This window comes from Nerophis lumbriciformis, linkage group LG02 (genome assembly GCF_033978685.3).
Source record: "Nerophis lumbriciformis linkage group LG02, RoL_Nlum_v2.1, whole genome shotgun sequence".
Taxonomy (NCBI): Eukaryota; Metazoa; Chordata; class Actinopteri; order Syngnathiformes; family Syngnathidae; genus Nerophis; species Nerophis lumbriciformis.
The window spans coordinates 663,694-691,326 of record NC_084549.2 but is presented as its reverse complement, the minus strand read 5'-3'; the positions used below and the strand labels follow the sequence as shown (position 1 = coordinate 691,326).

The 27,633-nt window shown below is 40.4% G+C and overlaps 1 protein-coding gene across 1 annotated transcript in view; it reads right to left on the bottom strand.

The window, feature by feature from the left end:
• Positions 1-27,633, bottom strand: part of fmn2a (formin 2a) — a 157,503-nt gene that overhangs the window by 58,577 nt on the left and 71,293 nt on the right. Inside the window, exons 8-12 of the mRNA XM_061925252.1 lie at positions 21,395-21,486; positions 19,575-19,704; positions 19,127-19,273; positions 14,801-14,860; positions 5,894-6,014 (exon numbers count right to left, since the gene is read on the bottom strand). Of these exons, the coding sequence (XP_061781236.1) occupies positions 5,894-6,014; positions 14,801-14,860; positions 19,127-19,273; positions 19,575-19,704; positions 21,395-21,486 (550 nt within the window). The remainder of the gene's footprint in view (positions 1-5,893; positions 6,015-14,800; positions 14,861-19,126; positions 19,274-19,574; positions 19,705-21,394; positions 21,487-27,633) is intronic.

Genomic DNA, 27,633 nt, shown 5'->3' with positions numbered 1-27,633 from the left:
CTAACAACAATAGCAATCTGAATTTACCTTGTTTGTGATGTGTAAAGTTGAAGTAGCAAATAGTAAATGAAAAGGTGTAGTTTCCTCTGCCTTCTGTTCTGCTAGCCATTCTGTTGTCATACAAGAATGTAGCTTATAGTTTGATTTAGCATGCTGATTGACTGTTACTTTATTCATCTAGCCTATTTCTAGTCATTTGTCCATCAGTCTAATATTTTTAAAGACTACTCCAATTGTTTACTGACTATTTATATCTGTGTGTGGCATTGCATTAGTCTTTTACAAGCTTCTCATCTTATTCTACACAATAAGATGGACGCTGTCCAATTTTGATTCAGCAAAAAATGGTCAAAATTTCCAAACTTCCCGAGCTTAACTTCCCGTGGTAAGTTTCCGGAAAGTTTAAAAGATTACAGTTGGTACAAAATGCGGCTGCTAGACTTTGGACAAGAACAAGAGAGTTTGATCATATTACGCCTATGCTGTACATACCTTTATATACATATATACCTATATATATACCTATACTGTATATACCTTTATATATATATATATATATATATATATATATATATATATATATATATATATATATATACATATACCTGTACTGGCTCACCTGCACTGGCTTCCTGTGCACTTAAGATGTGACTTTAAGGTTTTATTACTTACGTATAAAATACTACACGGTCTAGCTCCGTCCTATCTTGCCGATTGCATTGTACCATATGTCCCGGCAAGAAATCTGCCTTCAAAGAACTCCGGCTTATTAGTGATTCCCAGAGCCCAAAAAAAGTCTGCGGGCTATAGAGCGTTTTCTATTGGGGCTCCAGTACTATGGAATGTTCTAGCAGTAACAGTTAGAGATGCTACCTCAGTAGAAGCATTTAAGTCCCATCTTAAAACTCATTTGTATACTCTAGCTTTTAAATAGACCTCCCTTTTTAGACCAGTTGATCTGCCGTTTCTTTTCCTTTCTCCTCTACTCCCCTCTCCCTTGTGGAGGGGGGGGGGGGGGGGGGGGGCACAGGTCCGGTGGCCATGGATGAAGTGCTGGCTGTCCAGAGTCGGGACCCGGGGTGGACCGCTCGCCTGTGCATCGGCTGTGAACATCTCTGCACTGCTGACCCGTCTCCGCTCGGGATGGTTTTCTGCTGGCCCCACTATGGACTGGACTCTTACTGTTATGTTAGATCCACTATGGACTGGACTCTCACTATTATGTTAGATCCACTATGGACTGGACTCTCACTATTATGTTGGATCCACTATGGACTGGACTCTCACTATAATATTAGATCCACTATGGACTGGACTCTTACTATTATGTTAGATCCACTATGGACTGGACTCTCACACTATTATGTTAGATCCACTATGGACTGGACTCTTACTATTATGTTAGATCCACTATGGACTGGACTCTCACACTATTATGTTAGATCCACTATGGACTGGACTCTCACACTATTATGTTAGATCCACTATGGACTGGACTCTTACTATTATGTTAGATCCACTAGGGACTGGACTCTCACTATTATGTTAGATCCACTATGGACTGGACTCTCACACTATTATGTTAGATCCACTATGGACTGGACTCTCACTATTATGTTAGATCCACTATGGACTGGACTCTCACACTATTATGTTAGATCCACTATGGACTGGACTCTCACTATTATGTTAGATCCACTATGGACTGGACTCTCACACTATTATGTTAGATCCACTATGGACTGGACTCTCACACTATTATGTTAGATCCACTATGGACTGGACTCTTACTATTATGTTAGATCCACTAGGGACTGGACTCTCACTATTATGTTAGATCCACTATGGACTGGACTCTCACACTATTATGTTAGATCCACTATGGACTGGACTCTCACTATTATGTTAGATCCACTATGGACTGGACTCTCACTATTATGTTAGATCCACTATGGACTGGACTCTCACACTATTATGTTGGATCCACTATGGACTGGACTCTCACAATATTATGTCAGACCCACTCGACATCCATTGCATTCGGTCTCCCCTAGAGATAGTTAGTAGTAATATTGGTACACTTACATAAACATTGGTATTATACATGTCAGCCCATAGTTAGAAATACTGTTAAATGTAGCTTTGACGGCAAAAGTAGCTTGCTACAATTCTCTGTCGCTTAGCTACATTTAATGGAGAGTAACTTGTAGCTTAGCTACATTTAATGGAGAGTAACTTGTAGCTTAGCTACATTTAATGGAGAGTAACTTGTAGCTTAGCTACATTTAATGGAGAGTAACATGTAGCTTAGTTACATTTAATGGAGAGTAACTTGTACCTTAGTTACATTTAATGGAGAGTAACTTGTAGCTTAGTTACATTTAATGGAGAGTTACTTGTAGCTTAGCTACATTTAACGGAGAGTAACTTGTAGCTTAGCTACATTTAATGGAGAGTAACTTGTAGCTTAGCTAGATTTAATGGAGAGTCACTTGTAGCTTAGCTACATTTAATGGAGAGTAACTTGTAGCTTAGCTACATTTAACGGAGAGTAACTTGTAGCTTAGTTACATTTAATGGAGAGTAACTTGTAGCTTAGCTACATTCAATGGAGAGTAACTTGTAGCTCAGCTACATTTAATGGAGAATAACTTGTAGCTTAGCTACATTTAATGGAGAGTAACTTGTAGCTTAGCTACATTTAATGGAGAGTAACTTGTAGCTTAGTTACATTTAATGGAGAGTAACTTGTAGCTTAGCTACATTTAATGGAGAGTAACTTGTAGCTTAGCTACATTTAATGGAGAGTAACTTGTAGCTTAGTTACATTTAATGGAGAGTAACTTGTAGCTTAGCTATGTTTAATGGAGAGTAACTTGTAGCTTAGCTACATTTAATGGAGAATAACTTGTAGCTTAGCTACATTTAATGGAGAGTAACTTGTAGATTAGTTACATTTAATGGAGAGTAACTTGTAGCTTAGCTACATTAAATGGAGAGTAACTTGTAGATTAGCTACATTTAATGGAGAGTCACTTGTAGCTTAGCTACATTTAATGGAGAGTAACGTGTAGCTTAGCTACATTTAATGGAGAGTAACTTGTAGCTTAGCTACATTTAATGGAGAGTAACTTGTAGCACAGTTACATTTAATGGAGAGTAACTTGTAGCTTAGCTACATTTAATGGAGAGTAAGTTGTAGCTTAGCTACATTTAATGGAGAGTCACTTGTAGCTTAGCTACATTTAATGGAGAGTAACTTGTAGATTAGCTACATTTAATGGAGAGTAAATTGTAGCTTAGCTACATTTAACGGAGAGTAACTTGTAGCTTAGCTACATTTAATGGAGAGTAACTTGTAGCTTAGCTACATTTAATGGAGAGTAATTTGTAGATTAGCTACATTTAATGGAGAGTAACTTGTAGCTTAGCTACGTTTAATGGAGAGTAACTTGTAGCTTAGCTACATTTAATGGAGAGTAACTTGTAGCTTAGCTACATTTAACGGAGAGTAACTTGTAGCTTAGTTACATTTAATGGAGAGTAACTTGTAGCTTAGCTACATTCAATGGAGAGTAACTTGTAGCTCAGCTACATTTAATGGAGAATAACTTGTAGCTTAGCTACATTTAATGGAGAGTAACTTGTAGCTTAGCTACATTTAATGGAGAGTAACTTGTAGCTTAGTTACATTTAATGGAGAGTAACTTGTAGCTTAGCTACATTTAATGGAGAGTAACTTGTAGCTTAGCTACATTTAATGGAGAGTAACTTGTAGCTTAGTTACATTTAATGGAGAGTAACTTGTAGCTTAGCTATGTTTAATGGAGAGTAACTTGTAGCTTAGCTACATTTAATGGAGAATAACTTGTAGCTTAGCTACATTTAATGGAGAGTAACTTGTAGATTAGTTACATTTAATGGAGAGTAACTTGTAGCTTAGCTACATTAAATGGAGAGTAACTTGTAGCTTAGTTACATTTAACGGAGAGTAACTTGTAGCTTAGCTACATTTAATGGAGGGTAATTTGTAGATTAGCTACATTTAATGGAGAGTAACTTGTAGCTTAGTTACATTTAAATGGAGAGTAACTTGTAGCTTAGCTATGTTTAATGGAGAGTAACTTGTAGCTTAGCTACATTTAATGGAGAGTAACTTGTAGCTTAGCTACATTTAATGGAGAGTCACTTGTAGCTTAGCTACATTTAATGGAGAGTAACGTGTAGCTTAGCTACATTTAATGGAGAGTAACTTGTAGCTTAGCTACATTTAATGGAGAGTAACTTGTAGCTTAGCTACATTTAATGGAGAGTAACATGTAGCTTAGTTACATTTAATGGAGAGTAACTTGTACCTTAGTTACATTTAATGGAGAGTAACTTGTAGCTTAGTTACATTTAATGGAGAGTTACTTGTAGCTTAGCTACATTTAACGGAGAGTAACTTGTAGCTTAGCTACATTTAATGGAGAGTAACTTGTAGCTTAGCTAGATTTAATGGAGAGTAACTTGTAGCTTAGCTACATTTAATGGAGAGTCACTTGTAGCTTAGCTACATTTAATGGAGAGTAACGTGCAGCTTAGCTACATTTAATGGAGAGTAACTTGTAGCTTAGCTACATTTAATGGAGAGTAACTTGTAGCATAGTTACATTTAATGGAGAGTAACTTGTAGCTTAGCTACATTTAATGGAGAGTAAGTTGTAGCTTAGCTACATTTAATGGAGAGTAACATGTAGCTTAGCTAGATTTAATGGAGAGTAACTTGTACCTTAGCTACATTTAATGGAGAGTAACTTGTAGCTTAGTTACATTTAATGGAGAGTTACTTGTAGCTTAGCTACATTTAACGGAGAGTAACTTGTAGCTTAGCTACATTTAATGGAGAGTAACTTGTAGCTTAGCTAGATTTAATGGAGAGTAACTTGTAGCTTAGCTACATTTAATGGAGAGTAACTTGTAGATTAGCTACATTTAATGGAGAGTCACTTGTAGCTTAGCTACATTTAATGGAGAGTAACGTGTAGCTTAGCTACATTTAATGGAGAGTAACTTGTAGCTTAGTTACATTTAATGGACAGTAACTTGTAGCTTAGCTACATTTAATGGAGAGTAACTTGTATCTTAGCTATATTAAATGGAGAGTAACTTGTAGCTTAGTTACATTTAATGGAGAGTAACTTGTAGCTTAGCTACATTTAATGGAGAGTAACTTGTAGCTTAGTTACATTTAATGGAGAGTAACTTGTAGCTTAGCTACGTTTAATGGAGAGTAACTTGTAGCTTAGCTACATTTAATGGAGAGTAACCTGTAGATTAGCTACATTTAATGGAGAGTCACTTGTAGCTTAGCTATATTTAATGGAGAGTAACTTGTAGCTTAGCTACATTTAATAAAGAGTAACTTGTAGATTAGCTACATTTAATGGAGAGTAACTTGTAGCTTGGCTTACTACACTTTCCAAGTTATTATCATTCTCGTGACGTACCCTGACATTCCCAACCGTAGCAAGAAGAGTTTGGAGTTAAAAAGTATTGAGAAGGTGTCCTCTAGTTTGGTAAACACGTGAGTTTTCTGCCTTGAAGATGAAGAAAACTGTGATATTCTTCTAATTCATCATGAGAATGACCACCTGGAGTCCGTACACTGAATCCCAGCGAGGTTCGGGGGTCTGCTCACATCTGGTTCTGCTTGCCGTCTGGACAACAAGCAGATGTTATCTGGCACACCTCCTCACCTCACCCCAGCGCCGCTCGGAGAAAATGAGTTTCCGTTTCCGCGCGAGGATGAATGTTGAAGTCCTGGTGCATTATTCATGGCTCCACCTGTCTCCTCGCATGAACAAACAGCACCTGAGGCCAGGTGAAGTGGAGTGGACTCGGCTCACCGTACCGGTCAGGTCTTTCCTCAGCCGGCGCAGGTCTTTTTGGAAGTCCTCAAACTTCATGTGGGAGGCCTGGAAGAGGTCATGCGGCTCAGGTAGAGGGTAGGCGCTGGTCTCTCTTCCAGCATTCTGCAAACACAACTCTCCTGTTTACATGACGGACACCACGTCTTAAGTGACTGTTTACATGACGGACACCACGTCTTAAGTGACTGTTTACATGACGGACACCACGTCTTAAGTGACTGTTTACATGACGGACACCACGTCTCAAGTGACTGTTTACATGACGGACACCACGTCTTAAGTGACTGTTTACATGACGGACACCACGTCTTAAGTGACTGTTTACATGACGGACACCACGTCTTAAGTGACTGTTTACATGACGGACACCACGTCTTAAGTGACTGTTTACATGACGGACACCACGTCTTAAGTGACTGTTTACATGACGGACACCACGTCTTAAGTGACTGTTTACATGACGGACACCACGTCTTAAGTGACTGTTTACATGACGGACACCACGTCTTAAGTGACTGTTTACATGACGGACACCACGTCTTAAGTGACTGTTTACATGACGGACACCACGTCTTAAGTGACTGTTTACATGACGGACACCACGTCTCAAGTGACTGTTTACATGACGGACACCACGTCTTAAGTGACTGTTTACATGACGGACACCACGTCTTAAGTGACTGTTTACATGACGGACACCACGTCTTAAGTGACTGTTTACATGACGGACACCACGTCTCAAGTGACTGTTTACATGACGGACACCACGTCTTAAGTGACTGTTTACATGACGGACACCACGTCTTAAGTGACTGTTTACATGACGGACACCACGTCTTAAGTGACTGTTTACATGACGGACACCACGTCTTAAGTGACTGTTTACATGACGGACACCACGTCTTAAGTGACTGTTTACATGACGGACACCACGTCTTAAGTGACTGTTTACATGACGGACACCACGTCTTTAGTGACTGTTTACATGACGGACACCACGTCTTAAGTGACTGTTTACATGACGGACACCACGTCTTAAGTGACTGTTTACATGACGGACACCACGTCTTAAGTGACTCTCGTGTAGGCTTGCAACATTCCGGGAATAATCAAAGTTGGAAACTTTCCATGGAATAAAAGGGAATGAACATTGAATGCAACATGCTAGATCTTGCAGCATGATTATTAGCTAAAACAACCTGATTTCATGCAAATTCAGTAGAATTTCAACCCTGCACTGTGCATTCCTCCATCACATGCCCAGATAATTGCCAGCATGCTACACACTACAGCAGGGCTATTGAGGGCCACACTAGTATTTGAGCCCAAGGACTTCATCCAGTCAGGTAAGTGTTGATGGGGTAAATATATTTGATGTATGGTATTTAAGTGTAATAGCTTGTTACTGTATGACTGTAGACTACTCCAGCAGCTAGCTAGCTGTTCCTGTACTTGTTCCGTGATTTTGGGGCTAATATCTCTAGCTAGCTAGGTTTATGTACCACCACAGTCTCATAATGAACCCAACATATTTCTCCATTAGCCGTGATGCTAATTTTCTCTATGTTAAATCCCATTCATTTATGCTAACAACGAATTGACCTTGTTTGTGATGTGTAAAGTTGAAGTAGCAAATAGTAAATGAAAAGGTGTAGTTTCCTCTGCCTTCTGTCCTGCTAGCCATTCTGTTGTCATACAAGAATGTAGCTTATAGTTTGAGTGTTCATTTATTCATCTAGCCTATTTCTAGTCATTTGTCCATCAGTCTAATATTTTTAAGGACTACTCCAATTGTTTACTGACTATTTATATCTGTGTGTGGCATTGCATTAGTCTTTTACAAGAATAAATAAATACAAAGAGAATAATGCCACGTACACCATCTGATGTGTGGAGACATTTCACCCCAACCAATGTAGGCAGAAAGGAGGGTTACAATTGCAAATACTGAACAAAGAGCTATGTCAACAATGCCACAAAGATGCAGCAGCATATAGACAAGTGCCCAATAATATATCATGATTGGAATTCCCCATTCATTCCCATATATTCCCATGTATTCCCATTCATTCCCATTAATTCCCATATACTCCCATTAATTCCCATATATTCTCATGCATTCCCATGTATTCCCATTCATTCCCATATATTCCCATTCATTCACATTAATTCCCATATATTCCCATTAATTCCCATATATTCTCATGCATTCCCATGCATTCCCATGCATTCCCATATATTCCCATTAATTCCCGTATATTGCCATTCATTCCCATACATTCCCATATATTCCCATTCATTCCCATTAATTCCCATTCATTCCCATATATTCCCATTAATTCCCATATATTCCCATGTATTCCCATTCATTCCAATATATATTCCCATTAATTCCCATTAATTCCCATATATTCCCATTAATTCCCATATATTCCCATTCATTCCCATTAATTCCCATTCATTCCCATATATTCCCATTAATTCCCATATATTCCCATGTATTCCCATTCATTCCAATATATATTCCCATTAATTCACATTAATTCCCATATATTCCCATGCATTCCCATATATTCCCATTAATTCCCATATGTTCCCATTAATTCCCATTCATTCCCATATATTCCCAATAATTCCCATATATTCCCATTCATTCCCATTAATTCCCATATATTCCCATTCATTCCCATATATTCCCATTAATTCACATTAATTCCAATATATTCCCATTCATTCCCATATATTCTCATGCATTCCCATGCATTCCCATATATTCCCATTAATTCCCATATATTCCCATTCATTCCCATATATTCCCATATATTCCCATTCATTCTCATATATTCCCATTCATTCCCATATATTCCCATTCATTCCCATATATTCCCATATATTCCCATTCATTCTCATATATTCCCATTCATTCCCATATATTCCCATTAATTCACATTAATTCCAATATATTCCCATTAATTCCCATATATTCTCATGCATTCCCATGCATTCCCATATATTCCCATTCATTCCCATATATTCCCATTAATTCCCATATATTCCCATTAATTCCCATATATTCCCATTAATTCCCATTCATTCCCATATATTCCCATGCATTCCCATATATTCCCATATATTCCCATTCATTCTCATATATTCCCATTCATTCCCATATATTCCCATTAATTCCCGTATATTCCCATATATTCCCATTCATTCTCATATATTCCCATTCATTCCCATATATTCCCATTAATTCCCATATATTCCCATTCATTCTCATATATTCCCATTCATTCCCATATATTCCCATTAATTCACATTAATTCCAATATATTCCCATTAATTCCCATATATTCTCATGCATTCCCATATATTCCCATTCATTCCCATATATTCCCATTCATTCTCATATATTCCCATTCATTCCCATATATTCCCATATATTCTCATTCATTCTCATATATTCCCATTCATTCCCATATATTCCCATATATTACCATTCATTCCCATATATTCCCATTATTCCCATTAACTCCCATATATTCCCATTCATTCCCATGTATTCCCATTATTCCCATATAGTCCCATTCATTCCCATATATTCCCATTAATTCCCATATATTCCCATTAATTCCCATATATTCCCATATATTCCCATTCATTCTCATATATTCCCATTCATCCCCATATATTCCCATTAATTCCTATATTCCCATGTATTCCCATTCATTCCCATATATTCCCATTAATTCACATTAATTCCCATATATTCCCATGCATTCCCATATATTCCCATTAATTCCCATATATTCCCATTAATTCCCATTCATTCCCATATATTCCCAATAATTCCCATATATTCCCATTCATTCTCATATATTCCCATTAATTCCCATATATTCACATTAATTCCCATATATTCCCAATAATTCCCATATATTCTCATGCATTCCCATGCATTCCCATATATTCCCATTAATTCCCATATATTCCCATTAATTCCCATACATTCCCATATATTCCCATTCATTCCCATATATTCCCATTAATTCCCATATATTCCCATGTATTCCCATTCATTCCCATATATTCCCATTAATTCACATTAATTCCCATATATTCCCATTAATTCCCATTAATTCTCATGCATTCCCATGCATTCCCATATATTTCCATTAATTCCCATATATTCCCATTAATTCCCATACATTCCCATATATTCCTATTCATTCCCATTAATTCCCATATATTCCCATTCATTCCCATATATTCTCATTAATTCCCATATATTCCCATGTATTCCTATTCATTCCCATATATTCCCATTAATTCACATTAATTCCCATATATTCCCATTAATTCCCATATATTCCCATTAATTCCCATTCATTCCCATATATTCCCAATAATTCCCATATATTCCCATTCATTCCAATATATTCCCATGTATTCCCATTCATTCCCATATATTCCCAATAATTCCCATATATTCCCATTCATTCACATATATTCCCATTCATTCCCATATATTCCCATTAATTCCCATATATTCCCATGTATTCCCATTCATTCCCATATATTCCCATTAATTCACATTAATTCCCATATATTCCCATATATTCTCATGCATTCCCATGCATTCCCATACATTCCCATTAATTCCCATATATTCCCATTAATTCCCTTTCATTCCCATATATTCCCATTAATTCCCATATATTCCCATATATTCCCATTCATTCTCATATATTCCCATTCATTCCCATATATTCCCATTAATTCCCATGTATTCCCATTCATTCCCATTAATTCCCATATATTCCCATTAATTCCCATATATTCCCATGTATTCCCTTTCATTCCCATATATTCCCATGAATTCCCATTAATTCCCATATATTTCCATGCATTCCCATGCATTCCTATATATTCCCATCATCCATCCATCCATTTCCTACCGCTTATTCCCTTTTGGGGTCGCGGGGGGCGCTGGAGCCTATCTCAGCTACAATCGGGCGGAAGGCAGGGTACACCCTGGACAAGTCGCCACCTCATCGCATATTCCCATTAATTCCCATATATTCCCATTAATTCCCATATATTCCCATTAATTCCCATATATTCCCATTCATTCCAATATATTCCCATGTATTCCCATTCATTCCCATATATTCCCATTAATTCCCATGTATTCCCATTCATTCCCATATATTCCCATTAATTCCCATATATTCCCATTAATTCCCATATATTCCCATTAATTCCCATATATTCCCATTCATTCCAATATATTCCCATGTATTCCCATTCATTCCCATATATTCCCAATAATTCCCATGTATTCCCATTCATTCCCATATATTCCCATTAATGCACATTAATTCCCATATATTTCCATTCATTCCCATATATTCTCATGTATTCCCATGCATTCCCATATATTCCCATTAATTCCCATATATTCCCATTAATTCCCATACATTCCCATATATTCTCATTCATTCCCATATATTCCCATTCATTCCCATATATTCCCAGTAATTCCCATATATTCCCATATATTCCCATTCATTCTCATATATTCCCATTCATTCCCATATATTCCCATGTATTCCCATTCATTCCCATATATTCCCATTAATTCACATTAATTCCCATATATTTCCATTAATTCCCATATATTGTCATGTATTCCCATGCATTCCCATATATTCCCATTAATTTCCATATATTCCCATTAATTCCCATACATTCCCATATATTCCCATTCATTCCCATATATTCCCATTCATTCCCATATATTCCCATTAATTCCCATATATTCCCATATATTCCCATTCATTCTCATATATTCCCATTCATTCCCATATATTCCCATTAATTCCCATATATTCCCATTCATTCCCATATATTCCCATTAATGCACATTAATTCCCATATATTTCCATTCATTCCCATATATTCTCATGTATTCCCATGCATTCCCATATATTCCCATATATTCCCATTAATTCCCATATATTCCCATTAATTCCCATACATTCCCATATATTCCCATTCATTCCCATATATTCCCATTCATTCCCATATATTCCCAGTAATTCCCATATATTCCCATATATTCCCATTCATTCTCATATATTCCCATTCATTCCCATATATTCCCATGTATTCCCATTCATTCCCATATATTCCCATTAATTCACATTAATTCCCATATATTTCCATTAATTCCCATATATTGTCATGTATTCCCATGCATTCCCATATATTCCCATTAATTCCCATATATTGTCATGTATTCCCATGCATTCCCATATATTCCCATTAATTTCCATATATTCCCATTAATTCCCATACATTCCCATATATTCCCATTCATTCCCAATAATTCCCATATATTCCCATATATTCCCATTCATTCCCATATATTCCCATTAATTCCCATATATTCCCATGTATTCCCATTCATTCCCATATATTCCCATTAATTCACATTAATTCCCATATATTTCCATTAATTCCCATATATTCTCATGTATTCCCATGCATTCCCATATATTCCCATTAATTCCCATATATTCCCATTAATTCCCATACATTCCCATATATTCCCATTCATTCCCATATATTCCCATTCATTCCCATATATTCCCATTCATTCCCATATATTCCCATTCATTCTCATATATTCCCATTCATTCCCATATATTCCCATTCATTCCCATATATTCCCATTCATTCCCATATATTCCCATTAATTCCCATATATTCCCATGTATTCCCATTCATTCCCATATATTCCCATTCATTCACATTAATTCCCATATATTTCCATTAATTCCCATGTATTCCCATTCATTCCCATATATTCCCATTAATTCGCATTAATTCCCATATATTCCCATGCATTCCCATGCATTCCCATATATTCCCATTAATTCCCATATATTCCCATTAATTCCCATACATTCCCATATATTCCCATTCATTCCCATATATTCCCAATAATTCCCATATATTCCCATTAATTCCCATATATTCCCATTCATTCCCATATATTCCCATTAATTCCCATATATTCCCATGTATTCCCATTCATTCCCATATATTCCCATTAATTCACATTAATTCCCATATATTTCCATTAATTCCCATATATTCTCATGTATTCCCATGCATTCCCATATATTCCCATATATTCCCATTAATTCCCATATATTCCCATTAATTCCCATACATTCCCATATATTCCCATTCATTCCCATATATTCCCATTCATTCCCATATATTCCCATACATTCCCATTCATTCTCATATATTCCCATTCATTCCCATATATTCCCATTAATTCCCATATATTCCCATTCATTCCCATATATTCCCATTAATTCCCATATATTCCCATGTATTCCCATTCATTCCCATATATTCCCATTCATTCACATTAATTCCCATATATTTCCATTAATTCCCATATATTCCCATTAATTCACATTAATTCCCATATATTCCCATGCATTCCCATGCATTCCCATATATTCCCATTAATTCCCATATATTCCCATACATTCCCATATATTCCCATTCATTCCCATATATTCCCAATAATTCCCATATATTCCCATTAATTCCCATATATTCCCATTCATTCCCATATATTCCCATTAATTCCCATATATTCCCATGTATTCCCATTCATTCCCATATATTCCCATTAATTCACATTAATTCTCATATATTTCCATTAATTCCCATATATTCTCATGTATTCCCATGCATTCCCATATATTCCCTTATATTCCCATTAATTCCCATATATTCCCATTAATTCCCATACATTCCCATATATTCCCATTCATTCCCATATATTCCCATTCATTCCCATATATTCCCATACATTCCCATTCATTCTCATATATTCCCATTCATTCCCATATATTCCCATTAATTCCCATATATTCCCATTCATTCCCATATATTCCCATTAATTCCCATTCATTCCCATGTATTCCCATTCATTCCCATATATTCCCATTCATTCACATTAATTCCCATATATTTCCATTAATTCCCATGTATTCCCATTCATTCCCATATATTCCCATTAATTCACATTAATTCCCATATATTCCCCTGCATTCCCATGCATTCCCATATATTCCCATTAATTCCCATATATTCCCATTCATTCCCATATATTCCCAATAATTCCCATATATTCCCATTAATTCCCATTAATTCCCATATATTCCCATTCATTCCCATATATTCCCATTAATTCCCATATATTCCCATTCATTCCCATGGACAGTGTCCAACTTTGAATAATCAAAAAACGGTCAATGTTTCCAAACTTCCCGAGCTTAATTTCCCGTGGTAAATTTCCGGAAAGTTTCCCGGAAACATTCCACCCCTTTGCAACCCTGTTCTTGTGTACGTATCAACTCTCCAAACAAGCCCCAGAAGATGTTTGATTTCCCAACACATTAGGAGCGTTTAGAAGCGCCACAATCCCCTCCATCAAGGTCGCTCCAAGGCCATTAGGAGCGCTGCAGGCCTGTCATGCAGGTTGATTTTGGCAAGGCAGCGCTCAGGCCCAGTTCGTCTCATCTGGAGAAACTAATTATTTACGCCGGAGCCTCGTTAGATGGCGTGCCAGCGAGCGCTTTGAATGAACCCAGACCGGGAGATGAAGAGTGAAACACAGACAGAACATTAGCAGCCAGCCAGAGGAGGCTTCAGTCCGCCGTATATACCGAGAAGGAAAATAAATAATTTGATAAAGGATAAGTCATTGTATCCTCTGGCGAGAGGGGAGATGAAAAGAGGGCTCTGGAAGGATTTCTGAGGGAAAAAGATTCAAATAAACAGAAATGAAAACATACCTCATCAAAGTGCTTCAGATAGTAAGCAACCATGTAGGACAAAAGACTCTGGGAGTTATCCTGAAAGAGAGAGAGAAATAAATAAATCCCTTTATTTATTAATCCAATCATCACGGAGCAGGACGTTCCAATTAGCGTGGAAATAGGAACAACAACTTCCACAGGGTCGGGGGCGTCATTCAGGACCGCGATGGAACAAAACGCAGAGGCGGCTCTCATAATTCGGAAATGTTCTTCATGGATGCAAGGCTGGCTCCGCCTTGCCTTATATGGCAGTGCCAGGGCCAGACCGGCGCCTGGAACAGTCAAGACCATGGTCTCGCCTCAAACCCTGTGAGGCCAGGGCCAGACCGGCACCCGGAACAGTCAAGACCATGGTCTCGCCTCAAACCCTGTGAGGCCAGGGCCAGACCGGGACCCAGAACAGTCAAGACCATGGGCTCGCCTCAAACCCTGTGAGGCTCATCAGGACCAACACTGGATGCTGATTCCTAGTTTCTGATGAGCATCCGTCTCCTTTGTTTACTTTACACAAGCTTAGTTGGTTCTCTGATCCAGCTCTTAACTCAAAACACTTGTATCTAAAGTCAACGATCGGTGCTCGGCCCCCAACACAAGGTCATTCTAACACGTAAATGCCCTTTCAAACACAAGGTCATTCAAACACTTAAATGCCCTTTCAAACACATGGTCATTCTAACACTTAAATGACCTTTCAAACACAAGGTCATTCAAACACTTAAATGACCTTTCAAACACATGGTCATTCTAACACTTAAATGACCTTTCAAACACAAGGTCATTCTAACACGTACATGACCTTTCAAACACAAGGTCATTCTAACACGTAAATGACCTTTCAAACACAAGGTCATTCTAACACTTAAATGACCTTTCAAACACAAGGTCATTCTAACACGTAAATGCCCTTTCAAACACAAGGTCATTCTAACACTTAAATGACCTTTCAAACACAAGGTCATTCTAACACGTAAATGACCTTTCAAACACAAGGTCATTCTAACACGTAAATGCCCTTTTAAACACAAGGTCATTCTAACACGTACATGACCTTTCAAACACAAGGTCATTCTAACACGTAAATTACCTTTCAAACACAAGGTCATTCTAACACGTAAATGACCTTTCAAACACAAGGTCATTCTAACACGTAAATGAGCTTTCAAACACAAGGTCATTCTAACACTTAAATGACCTTTCAAACACAAGGTCATTCTAACACTTAAATGACCTTTCAAACACAAGGTCATTCTAACACGTACATGACCTTTCAAACACAAGGTCATTCTAACACTTAAATGCCCTTGCAAACACAAGGTCATTCTAACACTTAAATGACCTTTCAAACACAAGGTCATTCTAACACGTAAATGCCCTTTCAAACACAAGGTCATTCTAACACGTAAATGACCTTTCAAACACAAGGTCATTCTAACACGTAAATGCCCTTTCAAACACAAGGTCATTCTAACACGTAAATGACCTTTCAAACACAAGGTCATTCTAACACGTAAATGCCCTTTCAAACACAAGGTCATTCTAACACTTAAATGCCCTTTCAAACACAAAGTCATTCTAACACGTAAATGACCTTTCAAACACAAGGTCATTCTAACGCGTAAATGACCTTTTAAACACAAGGTCATTCTAACACGCAAATGCCCTTTCAAACACAAGGTCATTCTAACACGTAAATGCCCTTTCAAACACAAGGTCATTCTAACATTTAAATGCCCTTTCAAACACAAGGTCATTCTAACACTTAAATGACCTTTCAAACACAAGGTCATTCTAACACTTAAATGCCCTTTCAAACACAAGGTCATTCTAACACGTACATGACCTTTCAAACACAAGGTCATTCTAACACATAAATGACCTTTCAAACACAAGGTCATTCTAACACGTAAATGCCCTTTCAAACACAAGGTCATTCTAACACTTAAATGACCTTTCAAACACAAGGTCATTCTAACATTTAAATGACCTTTCAAACACAAGGTCATTCTAACACGTAAATGCCCTTTCAAACACAAGGTCATTCTAACACGTAAATGACCTTTCAAACACAAGGTCATTCTAACACGTAAATGCCCTTTCAAACACAAGGTCATTCTAACACTTAAATGACCTTTCAAACACAAGGTCATTCTAACACGTAAATGACCTTTCAAACACAAGGTCATTCTAACACTTAAATGACCTTTCAAACACAAGGTCATTCTAACACTTAAATGACCTTTCAAACACAAGGTCATTCTAACACTTAAATAACCTTTCAAACACAAGGTCATTCTAACACGTAAATGACCTTTCAAACACAAGGTCATTCTAACACGTAAATGCCCTTTCAAACACAAGGTCATTCTAACACGTAAATGCCCTTTCAAACACAAGGTCATTCTAACACTTAAATGACCTTTCAAACACAAGGTCATTCTAACACTTAAATGACCTTTCAAACACAAGGTCATTCTAACACATAAATGACCTTTCAAACACAAGGTCATTCTAACACGTAAATGCCCTTTCAAACACAAGGTCATTCTAACACGTAAATGCCCTTTCAAACACAAGGTCATTCTAACACTTAAATGACCTTTCAAACACAAGGTCATTCTAACACTTAAATTACCTTTCAAACACAAGGTCATTCTAACACGTAAATGACCTTTCAAACACAAGGTCATTCTAACACGTAAATGACCTTTCAAACACAAGGTCATTCTAACACGTAAATGCCCTTTCAAACACAAGGTCATTCTAACACGTACATGACCTTTCAAACACAAGGTAATTCTAACACGTAAATGCCCTTTCAAACACAAGGTCATTCTAACACGTAAATGCCCTTTCAAACACAAGGTCATTCTAACGCGTAAATGACCTTTCAAACACAAGGTCATTCTAACACTTAAATGACCTTTCAAACACAAGGTCATTCTAACACGTACATGACCTTTCAAACACAAGGTCATTCTAACACTTAAATTACCTTTCAAACACAAGGTCATTCTAACACGTAAATGACCTTTCAAACACAAGGTCATTCTAACACATAAATGCCCTTTCAAACACAAGGTCATTCTAACACGTACATGACCTTTCAAACACAAGGTCATTCTAACACGTACATGACCTTTCAAACACAAGGTCATTCTAACACATAAATGACCTTTCAAACACAAGGTCATTCTAACACGTACATGACCTTTCAAACACAAGGTAATTCTAACACGTAAATGCCCTTTCAAACACAAGGTCATTCTAACGCGTAAATGACCTTTCAAACACAAGGTCATTCTAACACGTAAATGACCTTTCAAACACAAGGTCATTCTAACACTTAAATGACCTTTCAAACACAAGGTCATTCTAACACTTAAATGACCTTTCAAGCACAAGGTCATTCTAACACTTAAATGACCTTTCAAACACAAGGTCATTCTAACACTTAAATGCCCTTTCAAACACAAGGTCATTCTAACACTTAAATGCCCTTTCAAACACAAGGTCATTCTAACACTTAAATGACCTTTCAAACACAAGGTCATTCTAACACTTAAATGCCCTTTCAAACACAAGGTCATTCTAACACGTAAATGCCCTTTCAAGCACAAGGTCATTCTAACGCGTAAATGACCTTTCAAACACAAGGTCATTCTAACACTTAAGTGACCTTTCAAACACAAGGTCATTCTAACACGTAAATGACCTTTCAAACACAAGGTCATTCTAACACTTAAATGCCCTTTCAAACACAAGGTCATTCTAACACTTAAATGACCTTTCAAACACAAGGTCATTCTAACACTTAAATGCCCTTTCAAACACAAGGTCATTCTAACACGTAAATGCCCTTTCAAGCACAAGGTCATTCTAACGCGTAAATGACCTTTCAAACACAAGGTCATTCTAACACTTAAATTACCTTTCAAAGGAAACACAAGTCTAGAAAATAAATATTGTATGAAAAACTATGCAATAGAATTACAGTACTAGTATGGAATGATGTAAATTCCCTTAAAGAGCGGACTTCTACAGTATCGCTTTCAAGCTGCTTATCTGTCAAACACACCATCAGCAGCTTCTCCATATTGTCATGGATAAATGTTGGCGGTTTAGATATTATTTTAACATTCCTGTTAGACTCATTCTGCAGCAGACTAGCAGTGATACGCTATGTCTTTTTTTTTTAGAAATGATTTATTTCTTTGATTTCATGAATATCAACCACTTCTTCTTCTTCTTCTTATCACTGCTCTTCACTTACACTGCTCTTCACTTACGCTGCTCTTCACTTACGCTGCTCTTAACGTCCTTCAGTTTGGGCAGAATGTCCAAAGAGAAACCATCAGCCTGCCCGCGAGTGCGATTTCCTCCGTTCATGAAGTTCCCAAAAGCCAGCACCAGTCCCAGAACCTGCAATACACACTTGCCACTCTGAAGAGTCTGACACACACACACACACACGCACACACACACACACACACACACACACACACACACACACACACACACACACACACACACACACACACACACACACACACACACACACACACACACAGTCAGGTTGATGGCAATGTCAAATGTGAAAGCAGGTATTGATTGATTGATTGATTGAAACTTGTATTAGTAGATTGCACAGTACAGTACATATTCCGTACAATTGACCACTAAATGGTAACACCCCAATGAGTTTTTCCACTTGTTTAAGTCCACGTAAATCAATTCATGCAAGGTCTCTCACCTTGCATGTTCTTTGCAGTATTTGCAGTTTGCGCAGGATGGAGCTGATGTTCTCCTGGAAAGTGTTCTGGAAGAGGATGCAGAAGACTCGCTCTGAGAAGTTGGGAATTTCTGACAACTGGAACAGAAACCTAATGGAAAAAAAGACAAGAAACGTTTATTTTAATTGCCATCTTTATTTTTCTCTTATCAAAAGGAGGCGGGATGTCGTTCATTGCCATGACATGTTCTCTCTCCTTGATGGGCTCGTATTGCACATTGCATTTCAAGATGACATACAACCACACAGTCGTGGAACTGTGGACCAGCTCTATACTCTGGGCAGGGTCCTTGAGGGTGCATGGGAGTTTGCCCAACCAGTCTACATGTGCTTTGTGGACTTGGAGAAGGCATTCGACCGTGTCCCTCGGGAAGTCCTGTGGGGAGTGCTCAGAGAGTATGGGGTAACGGACTGTCTTATTCTGGCAGTTCGCTCCCTGTATGATCAGTGTCAGAGCTTGGTCCGCATTGTAAGTCGGACACATTTCCAGTGAGGGTTGGACTCCGCCAAGGCTGCCCTTTGTCACCGATTCTGTTCATAACCTTTATGGACAGAATTTCTAGGCGCAGTCAAGGCGTTGAGGGGATCTGGTTTGGTGGCTGCAGGATTAGGTCTCTGCTTTTTGCAGATGATGTGGTCCTGATGGCTTCCTCCGGCCAAGATCTTCAGCTCTCACTGGATCGGTTCGCAGCCGAGTGTGAAGCGACTGGGATGGGAATCAGCACCTCCAAGTCCGAGTCCATGGTTCTCTCCCGGAAAAGGGTGGAGTGCCATCTCCGGGTTGGGGAGGAGATCTTGCCCCAAGTGGAGGAGTTCAAGTACCTCGGAGTCTTGTTCACGAGTGGGGGAAGAGTGGATGGTGAGATCGACAGGCGGATCGGTGCGGCGTCTTCAGTAATGCGGACGCTGTATCGATCCATTGTGGTGAAGAAGGAGCTGAGTTGGAAGACAAAGCTCTCGATTTACCGGTCGATCTACGTTCCCATCCTCACCTATGGTCATGAGCTTTGGGTCATGACCGAAAGGACAAGATCACGGGTACAAGCGGCCGAAATGAGTTTCCTTTGCCGAGTGGCGGGGCTCTCCCTTAGAGATAGGGTGAGAAGCTCTGCCATCCGGGGGGAGCTCAAAGTAAAGCCGCTGCTCCTCCACATCGAGAGGAGCCAGATGAGGTGGTTCAGGCATCTGGTCAGGATGCCACCCGAACGCCTCCCTAGGAAGGTGTTTCGGGCATGTTCGACCGGTAGGAGGCCACGGGGAAGACCCAGGACACGCTGGGAAGACTATCTCTCCCGGCTGGCTTGGGAACGCCTCGGGATCCCCCGGGAGGAGCTGGACGAAGTGGCTGGGGAGAGGGAAGTCTAGGTTTCCCTGCTTAAGCTGCTGCCCCCGCGACCCGACCTCGGATAAGCGGAAGAAGATGGATGGATGGATGGATATAACCACACACACACATTTGGCTTTGGAATCATATTTTCCTCCCAATTGTTGTTACTTTGGCGAGTGTGTGCGTGTTTCCTGTGTGTGTGTAGAGCTGACGCCCAACCAGACGCAGATTGTGGAGGACTGAAAAGAGGGCTAATTAATTGTAGAGTAAATAACAGAGGTTAGGTGCTGGGAGAGATGCACAGAGTGAGATGTCTTTCTTAATGTTTGAAGCCAGAGACAAGAAAGAACAATTCTAATTGGCCTCTCATAGTTCCGTTATGGCACTAACTCAAACCTCCAAGTCCATGAATCCTGCAGTCCTAGCAAAGTGTTTTCTTAAATAAGAACCTTACTGCTCGGGCTTGTCCAGCGGCTTTGCGTCCTCCTTGTCCGTAGCGGACTTGATGTGTTTCCTGATGCTCTCCAACTCCTCACTTTGGGCTCTCTGCAAGATAAAAGCTTGCTGTAATCACGGTGGTCCAAACTCAAGTATGGCAACGCTAAGGTGGACTTTGTCATCATAATCACTCAGAGGGCTTGGAAATCATCTCAAATAAACCCACTCAGATACCACTTACCAAGAAGGCTCAAATGTCAGCCAAAAGTTCCACAACTTATCTCAACTAGCGCCAGAAAATATGTGATTTGAAAGTGGTTGGGCTTATTACGTATTGTTAATAATAATAATATATTTTATTTGTAAAAGCACTTTACATTGAGCAAACAACCTCAACGTGCTACAGTGTATTTAAAAACATAAATACATATATCTAAAAAAATGTTGTTGTTTTTTAAAAAAGAAGGGTTTTTAAGCCTTTTTTAAAAGCATCCACAGTCTGTGGTGCCCTCAGGTGGTCAGGGAGAGCGTTCCACAGACTGGGAGCAGTGGAGCAGAAAGCCCGGTCTCCCATAGTTGATAGCTTGTCCTCGGAGGTTAGCCTGGTGTTGTGTGGAGGATTTGGGGGTGAGCAGTTCTTTGAGGTAGAGGGGGGCATTTCCATGGAGGCACTGGTGAGTTAGTAGGGAGACTTTGTATTCAATCCTGAGTGGAACAAGAAGCCAATTAAAGGGATTAGAGAAGAATTTGTTCAAGGGGAACTGCACTTTTTTGAAATTTTGCCAATAATTCACAATCTTTTTTTTTTTTACATATTCTAACTGGTGGATAAAAGTTTGCTAACAATGGTAGTCATGATGTCATTTGAGTCTTTTACCGCCATAAAACATAAATAACCATTCAACAATACTCCATTTGCATGACCTCACCTGAATATTAACCAAGTATTAGCCAGATTTTTATTAGAAGCCTTAACATTCAGGACCTGCTTTTAGCGGCGCATTGATCAGAGAGCTAACACAAAATGGGGTTGATGTGGCGGGCCACACAACCACACAAAAGGACGTGGCGGGCCGCATAAGATGATGTGGCAAGTTGCCTAAGATGATGTGGCAGGCCGCCCAAGATAATGACTTGGTGAGCCGCCTAAGATGACGTGGCGGGCCACAAAAATGATGTGGCGGGCGATACAAAATGATATGACGGGCTGCCTAAGATGATGTGGCAGGCCACACAATATGTGGTTGATGTGATACAACCACACAAAATGAGGTGGCAGGCCACACAAAATGATATGGCGGGCTGCCTAAGATGATGTGGCGGGCCGCACAAAATGTTTTGGCAGGCCAAATAAAATGCTGTGACAGGCATCTCTAAATAATGTGGCTGCCCACAAAAATCCTTGTGGTGGTCTGCATATGATGACGTGGTGGTCTGCATAAGATGATGTGGTGGTCTGCATAAGATGATGTGGTGGTCTGCATAAGATGATGTGGTGGTCTGCATAAGACGATGTGGTGGTCTGCATAAGACGATGTGGTGGTCTGCATAAGATGATGTGGTGGTCTGCATAAAATAACGTGGTGGTCTGCATAAGATGATGTGGTGGTCTGCATAAGATGATGTGGTGGTCTGTATAAGATGACGTGGTGGTCTGCATACGATGATGTGGTGGGCCCAAACAGATGCTAGTTGTTCTCAAACAGATGATAGTTGTTCCCAAACAGATGCTAGTTGTTCCCAAACAGATGCTAGTTGTTCCCAAACAGATGCTAGGTGTTCCCAAACAGATGTTAGGTGTTCCCAAACAGATGCTAGTTGTTCCCAAACAGATGCTAGTTGTTCCCAAACAGATGCTAGTTGTTCCCAAACAGATGCTAGTTGTTCCCAAACAGATGCTAGTTGTTCCCAAACAGATGCTAGGTGTTCCCAAACAGATGCTAGGTGTTCCCAAACAGATGCTAGTTGTTCCCAAACAGATACTGTGGGGCGGCATGGCGTAGTGGGTAGAGCAACCGTGCCAGAAACCTGAGGGTTGCAGGTTCGCTCCCCGCCTCTTACCATCCAAAAATGGCTGCCGTTGTGTCCTTGGGCGGGACACTTCACCCTTTGCCCCCGGTGCCACTCACACCGGTGAATTGAATGATGAATGACAGGTGGTGGTCGGAGGGGCCGTTGGCGCAAATTGCAGCCACGCTTCCGTCAGTCTACCCCAGGGCAGCTGTGGCTATGAAAGTAGCTTACCACCACCAGGTGTGAATGAATGATGGGTTCTACATGTAAAGCGACTTTGGGTACTTAGAAAAGTGCTATATAATCCCAGTTACAATAATAATATAATAATAATACTAGTTGTTCCCAAACAGATGCTAGTTGTTCCCAAACAGATGATAGTTGTTCCCAAACCGACTCCATGACTGTTACAACTTACTTCAAGGCCAACTTTCTATCCTTGAACATTTCAGTGGCAACATTAGAGGTTTCTGACGAGGACAAGCAAACGTGACGCCAATTTGGCCACCTGTCCGTAGACCACACCCTCCCCTTCCCCCACCCCGCCCCGCCATCACACGCCAGCATCAAAGTGTGATTAGTATTCTGACGAGGGCGAGCTCTCCTCTGGAGGCGTTCAGGAGTGTAAATAGGTTAAGAGTGTAAATAAGTTGGACACCAAGCAGAACCGGTCACCGATTCTGTTCATAACCTTTATGGACAGAATTTCTAGGTGCAGTCAAGGCGTTGAGGGGATCTGGTTTGGTGGCTGCAGGATTAGGTCTCTGCTTTTTGCAGATGATGTGGTCCTGATGGCTTCATCTGGCCAAGATCTTCAGCTCTCACTGGATCGGTTCGCAGCCGAGTGTGAGGCGACTGGGATGAGAAATAAGCACCTCCAAGTCCGAGTCCATGGTTCTCGCCCGGAAAAGGGTGGAGTGCCATCTCCGGGTTGGGGAGGAGATCTTGCCCCAAGTGGAGGAGTTCAAGTACCTCGGAGTCTTGTTCACGAGTGGGGGAAGAGTGGATCGTGAGATCGACAGGCGGATCGGTGCGGCGTCTTCAGTAATGCGGACGCTGTATCGATCCGTTGTGGTGAAGAAGGAGCTGAGCCGGAAGGCAAAGCTCTCAATTTACCGGTCGATCTACGTTCCCATCCTCACCTATGGTCATGAGCTTTGGGTTATGACCGAAAGGACAAGATCACGGGTACAAGCGGCCGAAATGAGTTTCCTCCGGGGTTCTCCCTTAGAGATAGGATGAGAAGCTCTGTCATCCGGGGGGAGATCAAAGTAAAGCCGCTGCTCCTCCACATGGAGAGGAGCCAGATGAGGTGGTTCGGGCATCTGGTCAGGATGCCACCCGAACGCCTCCCTAGGGAGGTGTTTAGGGCACGTCCGACCGGTAGGAGGCCACGGGGAAGACCCAGGACACGTTGGAAAGACTATGTCTCCCGGCTGGCCTGGGAACGCCTCGGGGTCCCACAGGAAGAGCTGGACGAAGTGGCTGGGGAGAGGGAAGTCTGGGCTTCCCTGCTTAGGCTGCTTCCCAACGCGACCCGACCTCGGATAAGCGGAAGAAGATGGATGGATGGATGGACCAAGCAGAACCTTTCAAAGGGCAGCGCAGTGTTTGCTGTAGTTGGGCACAAGTAGACATTAGCCTGTGATCTCTCAATTGCAAGGGCATGTTGCATCATGGGAAATACGCTCCCACAAGGAACATCACATGAGAGGAATGGAGGATGATATTCATTCTGGATCTGGACTAATATAATACTCCATCTATGTCACTGGATGCTCCCCTTCATGATGTGCAAAGACTACTTCCCAAAGGAGACGTGGTGTGATGTCATAAACATACAAGGACCAGAGCGTGTGAGCGTGGTGGCGACTGACCTCAGTCAGAGCGTGTGAGCGTGGTGGCGACTGACCTGGCTGACCAGAGCGTGTAAGCGTGGTGGCGACTGACCTGGCTGCCATGTAGCCAGTGTGAAGTTGCACAGCCAGATGATGGCGTGTGATGTCGTCCCTCCATCACTGCAACGCCACTTTTTAATGGCTCATTGTTCAAAGCGCAGGAGTGGCTTTAATCCGCAGACTCAGAGACTCGACGGCAGCAGGAAAAAAGAAAAAAAAATGGGTTCATAAGAAATGTGCAGAGTCCCGCTTTGTTGCTTGTTTGTGTGCGAGCGAGGCGAGGAACGTGCTGGTGGAGGGCGGAACCATTAGAAGCCCCCTCGCATTCCTCAAGACAAGCTGACTGTGCTGCCAAGTGTGGTTTAGGGGTCTGCACACCCACAGACAGGATGGAGTCTCGCAATACAAAAGGGAAACGATTTGGCTCCTCCACTCAATAACACGGCCTGAGGCGGCGAACATTGTTGGGGCGGCGAGGGGGGCTGGAAGTGGCAGGTTAGAGAGACCACTGATCCACAACCACACCATGATGGACCTTGGCAATGTGCAGCAACTATTTCAACTCTTCTTTTTCCACTTTACAATTTATCATGGCTCTACTGAAAATGTGAGGGTCAAAAGTACCGTATTTTCCGCACTATTAGCCGCACCTAAAAACCACAAATTTACTCAAAAGCTGACAGTGCGGCTTATAACCCGGTGCGCTTTATATATGGATTAATATTAAGACTCATTTTCATAAAGTTTCGGTCTCGCAACTACGGTAAACAGCCGCCATCTTTTTTCCCCGTAGAAGAGGAAGTGCTTCTTCTTCTACGCAAGCAACCGCCAAGGTAAGCACCCGCCCCCATAGAACAGGAAGCGCTTCTTCTTCTACTGTAAGCAACCACCCGCCCCCGTAGAAGAAGAAGAAGCGCGCGGATATTACGTTTCATTTCCTTTGTGTGTTTACATCTGTAAAGACCACAAAATGGCTCCTACTAAGCGACAGGTTTCCGGTTCATGAAAAGACGCAATCTCTCCATCCGCACACGGACTACTATTTCACAGCAACTGCCTAAAGACTTTCAAGAAAAGCTGGCTACTTTCCGTGCATATTGTAAAAACAAGATAGCTGAAAAAAAGATCCGGCCAGAGAACATTATCAACATGGACGAGGTTCCACTGACTTTTGATATTCCTGTGAACCGCACTGTGGATACAACGGGAGCACGTACGGTGAATATTCGCACCACAGGGAATGAGAAGTCATCCTTCACTGTGGTTCTAGCTTGCCATGCTAATGGCCAGAAACTTCCACCCATGGTGATATTCAAAAGGAAGACCTTGCCAAAAGAGACCTTTCCAGCCGGCGTCATCATAAAAGCTAACTCGAAGGGATGGATGAAGAAAAGATGAGCGAGTGGTTAAGGGAAGTTTACGCGAAGAGGCCGGGTGGCTTTTTTCACGCAGCTCCGTCCATGTTGATATACGACTCCATGCGCGCCCACATCACGCTGGTTTTTAATATATTATTAAAGTTTGACTGACCTATCTGACTGTTTTTTTGACATTCCTTTAGCGCAGTTAGATGCGGCTTATAACACGGGGCGGCTTATAGGTGGACAAAGTTTTGAAATATGCCGTTCATTGAAGGCGCGGCTTTTAACCCAGGGCGGCTTATGGTGCGGAAAATACGGTATACATACAGCAATGTTAATATTTGCTTACATGTCCCTTGGCAAGTTTACCTGCGATAAGGCGCTTTTGGTAGCCATCCACAAGCTTCTGCTTGACCACTTGACCACTAAATTGCTGCACTTCAGCTAAATGTGTTGCTTTTCTGACGTGGACTTGTTTCTTCAGCATTGTCCTTTGGGAAGGCCATTCTAAAACCTTCATTCTAGCCTGATTTAGCCATTCCTTTACCCAAAAACGGGTTACTCATTGAAAAACAACCCACAAATGGTGCATCATTTTGAAAACCCAGAAATTGAGTTGAAATAATACCCTTATAACCCAGAAAATGGGTTGCTCTTTGAAAAACAACCCAAAAATGGTGCATCATTTTGAAAACCCAGAAATTGAGTTGAAATAATACCCTTTTAACCCAGAAAATGGGTTGCTCTTTGAAAAACAACTCAAAAATGGTGCATCATTTTGAAAACCCAGAAATTTAGTTCAAATAATACCCTTTTAACCCAGAAAATGGGTTGCTCTTTGAAAAACAACCCAAAAATGGTGCATCATTTTGAAAACCCAGAAATTGAGTTGAAATAATACCCTTTTAACCCAGAAAATGGGTTGCTCTTTGAAAAACAACCCAAAAATGGTGCATCATTTTGAAAACCCAGAAATTGAGTTC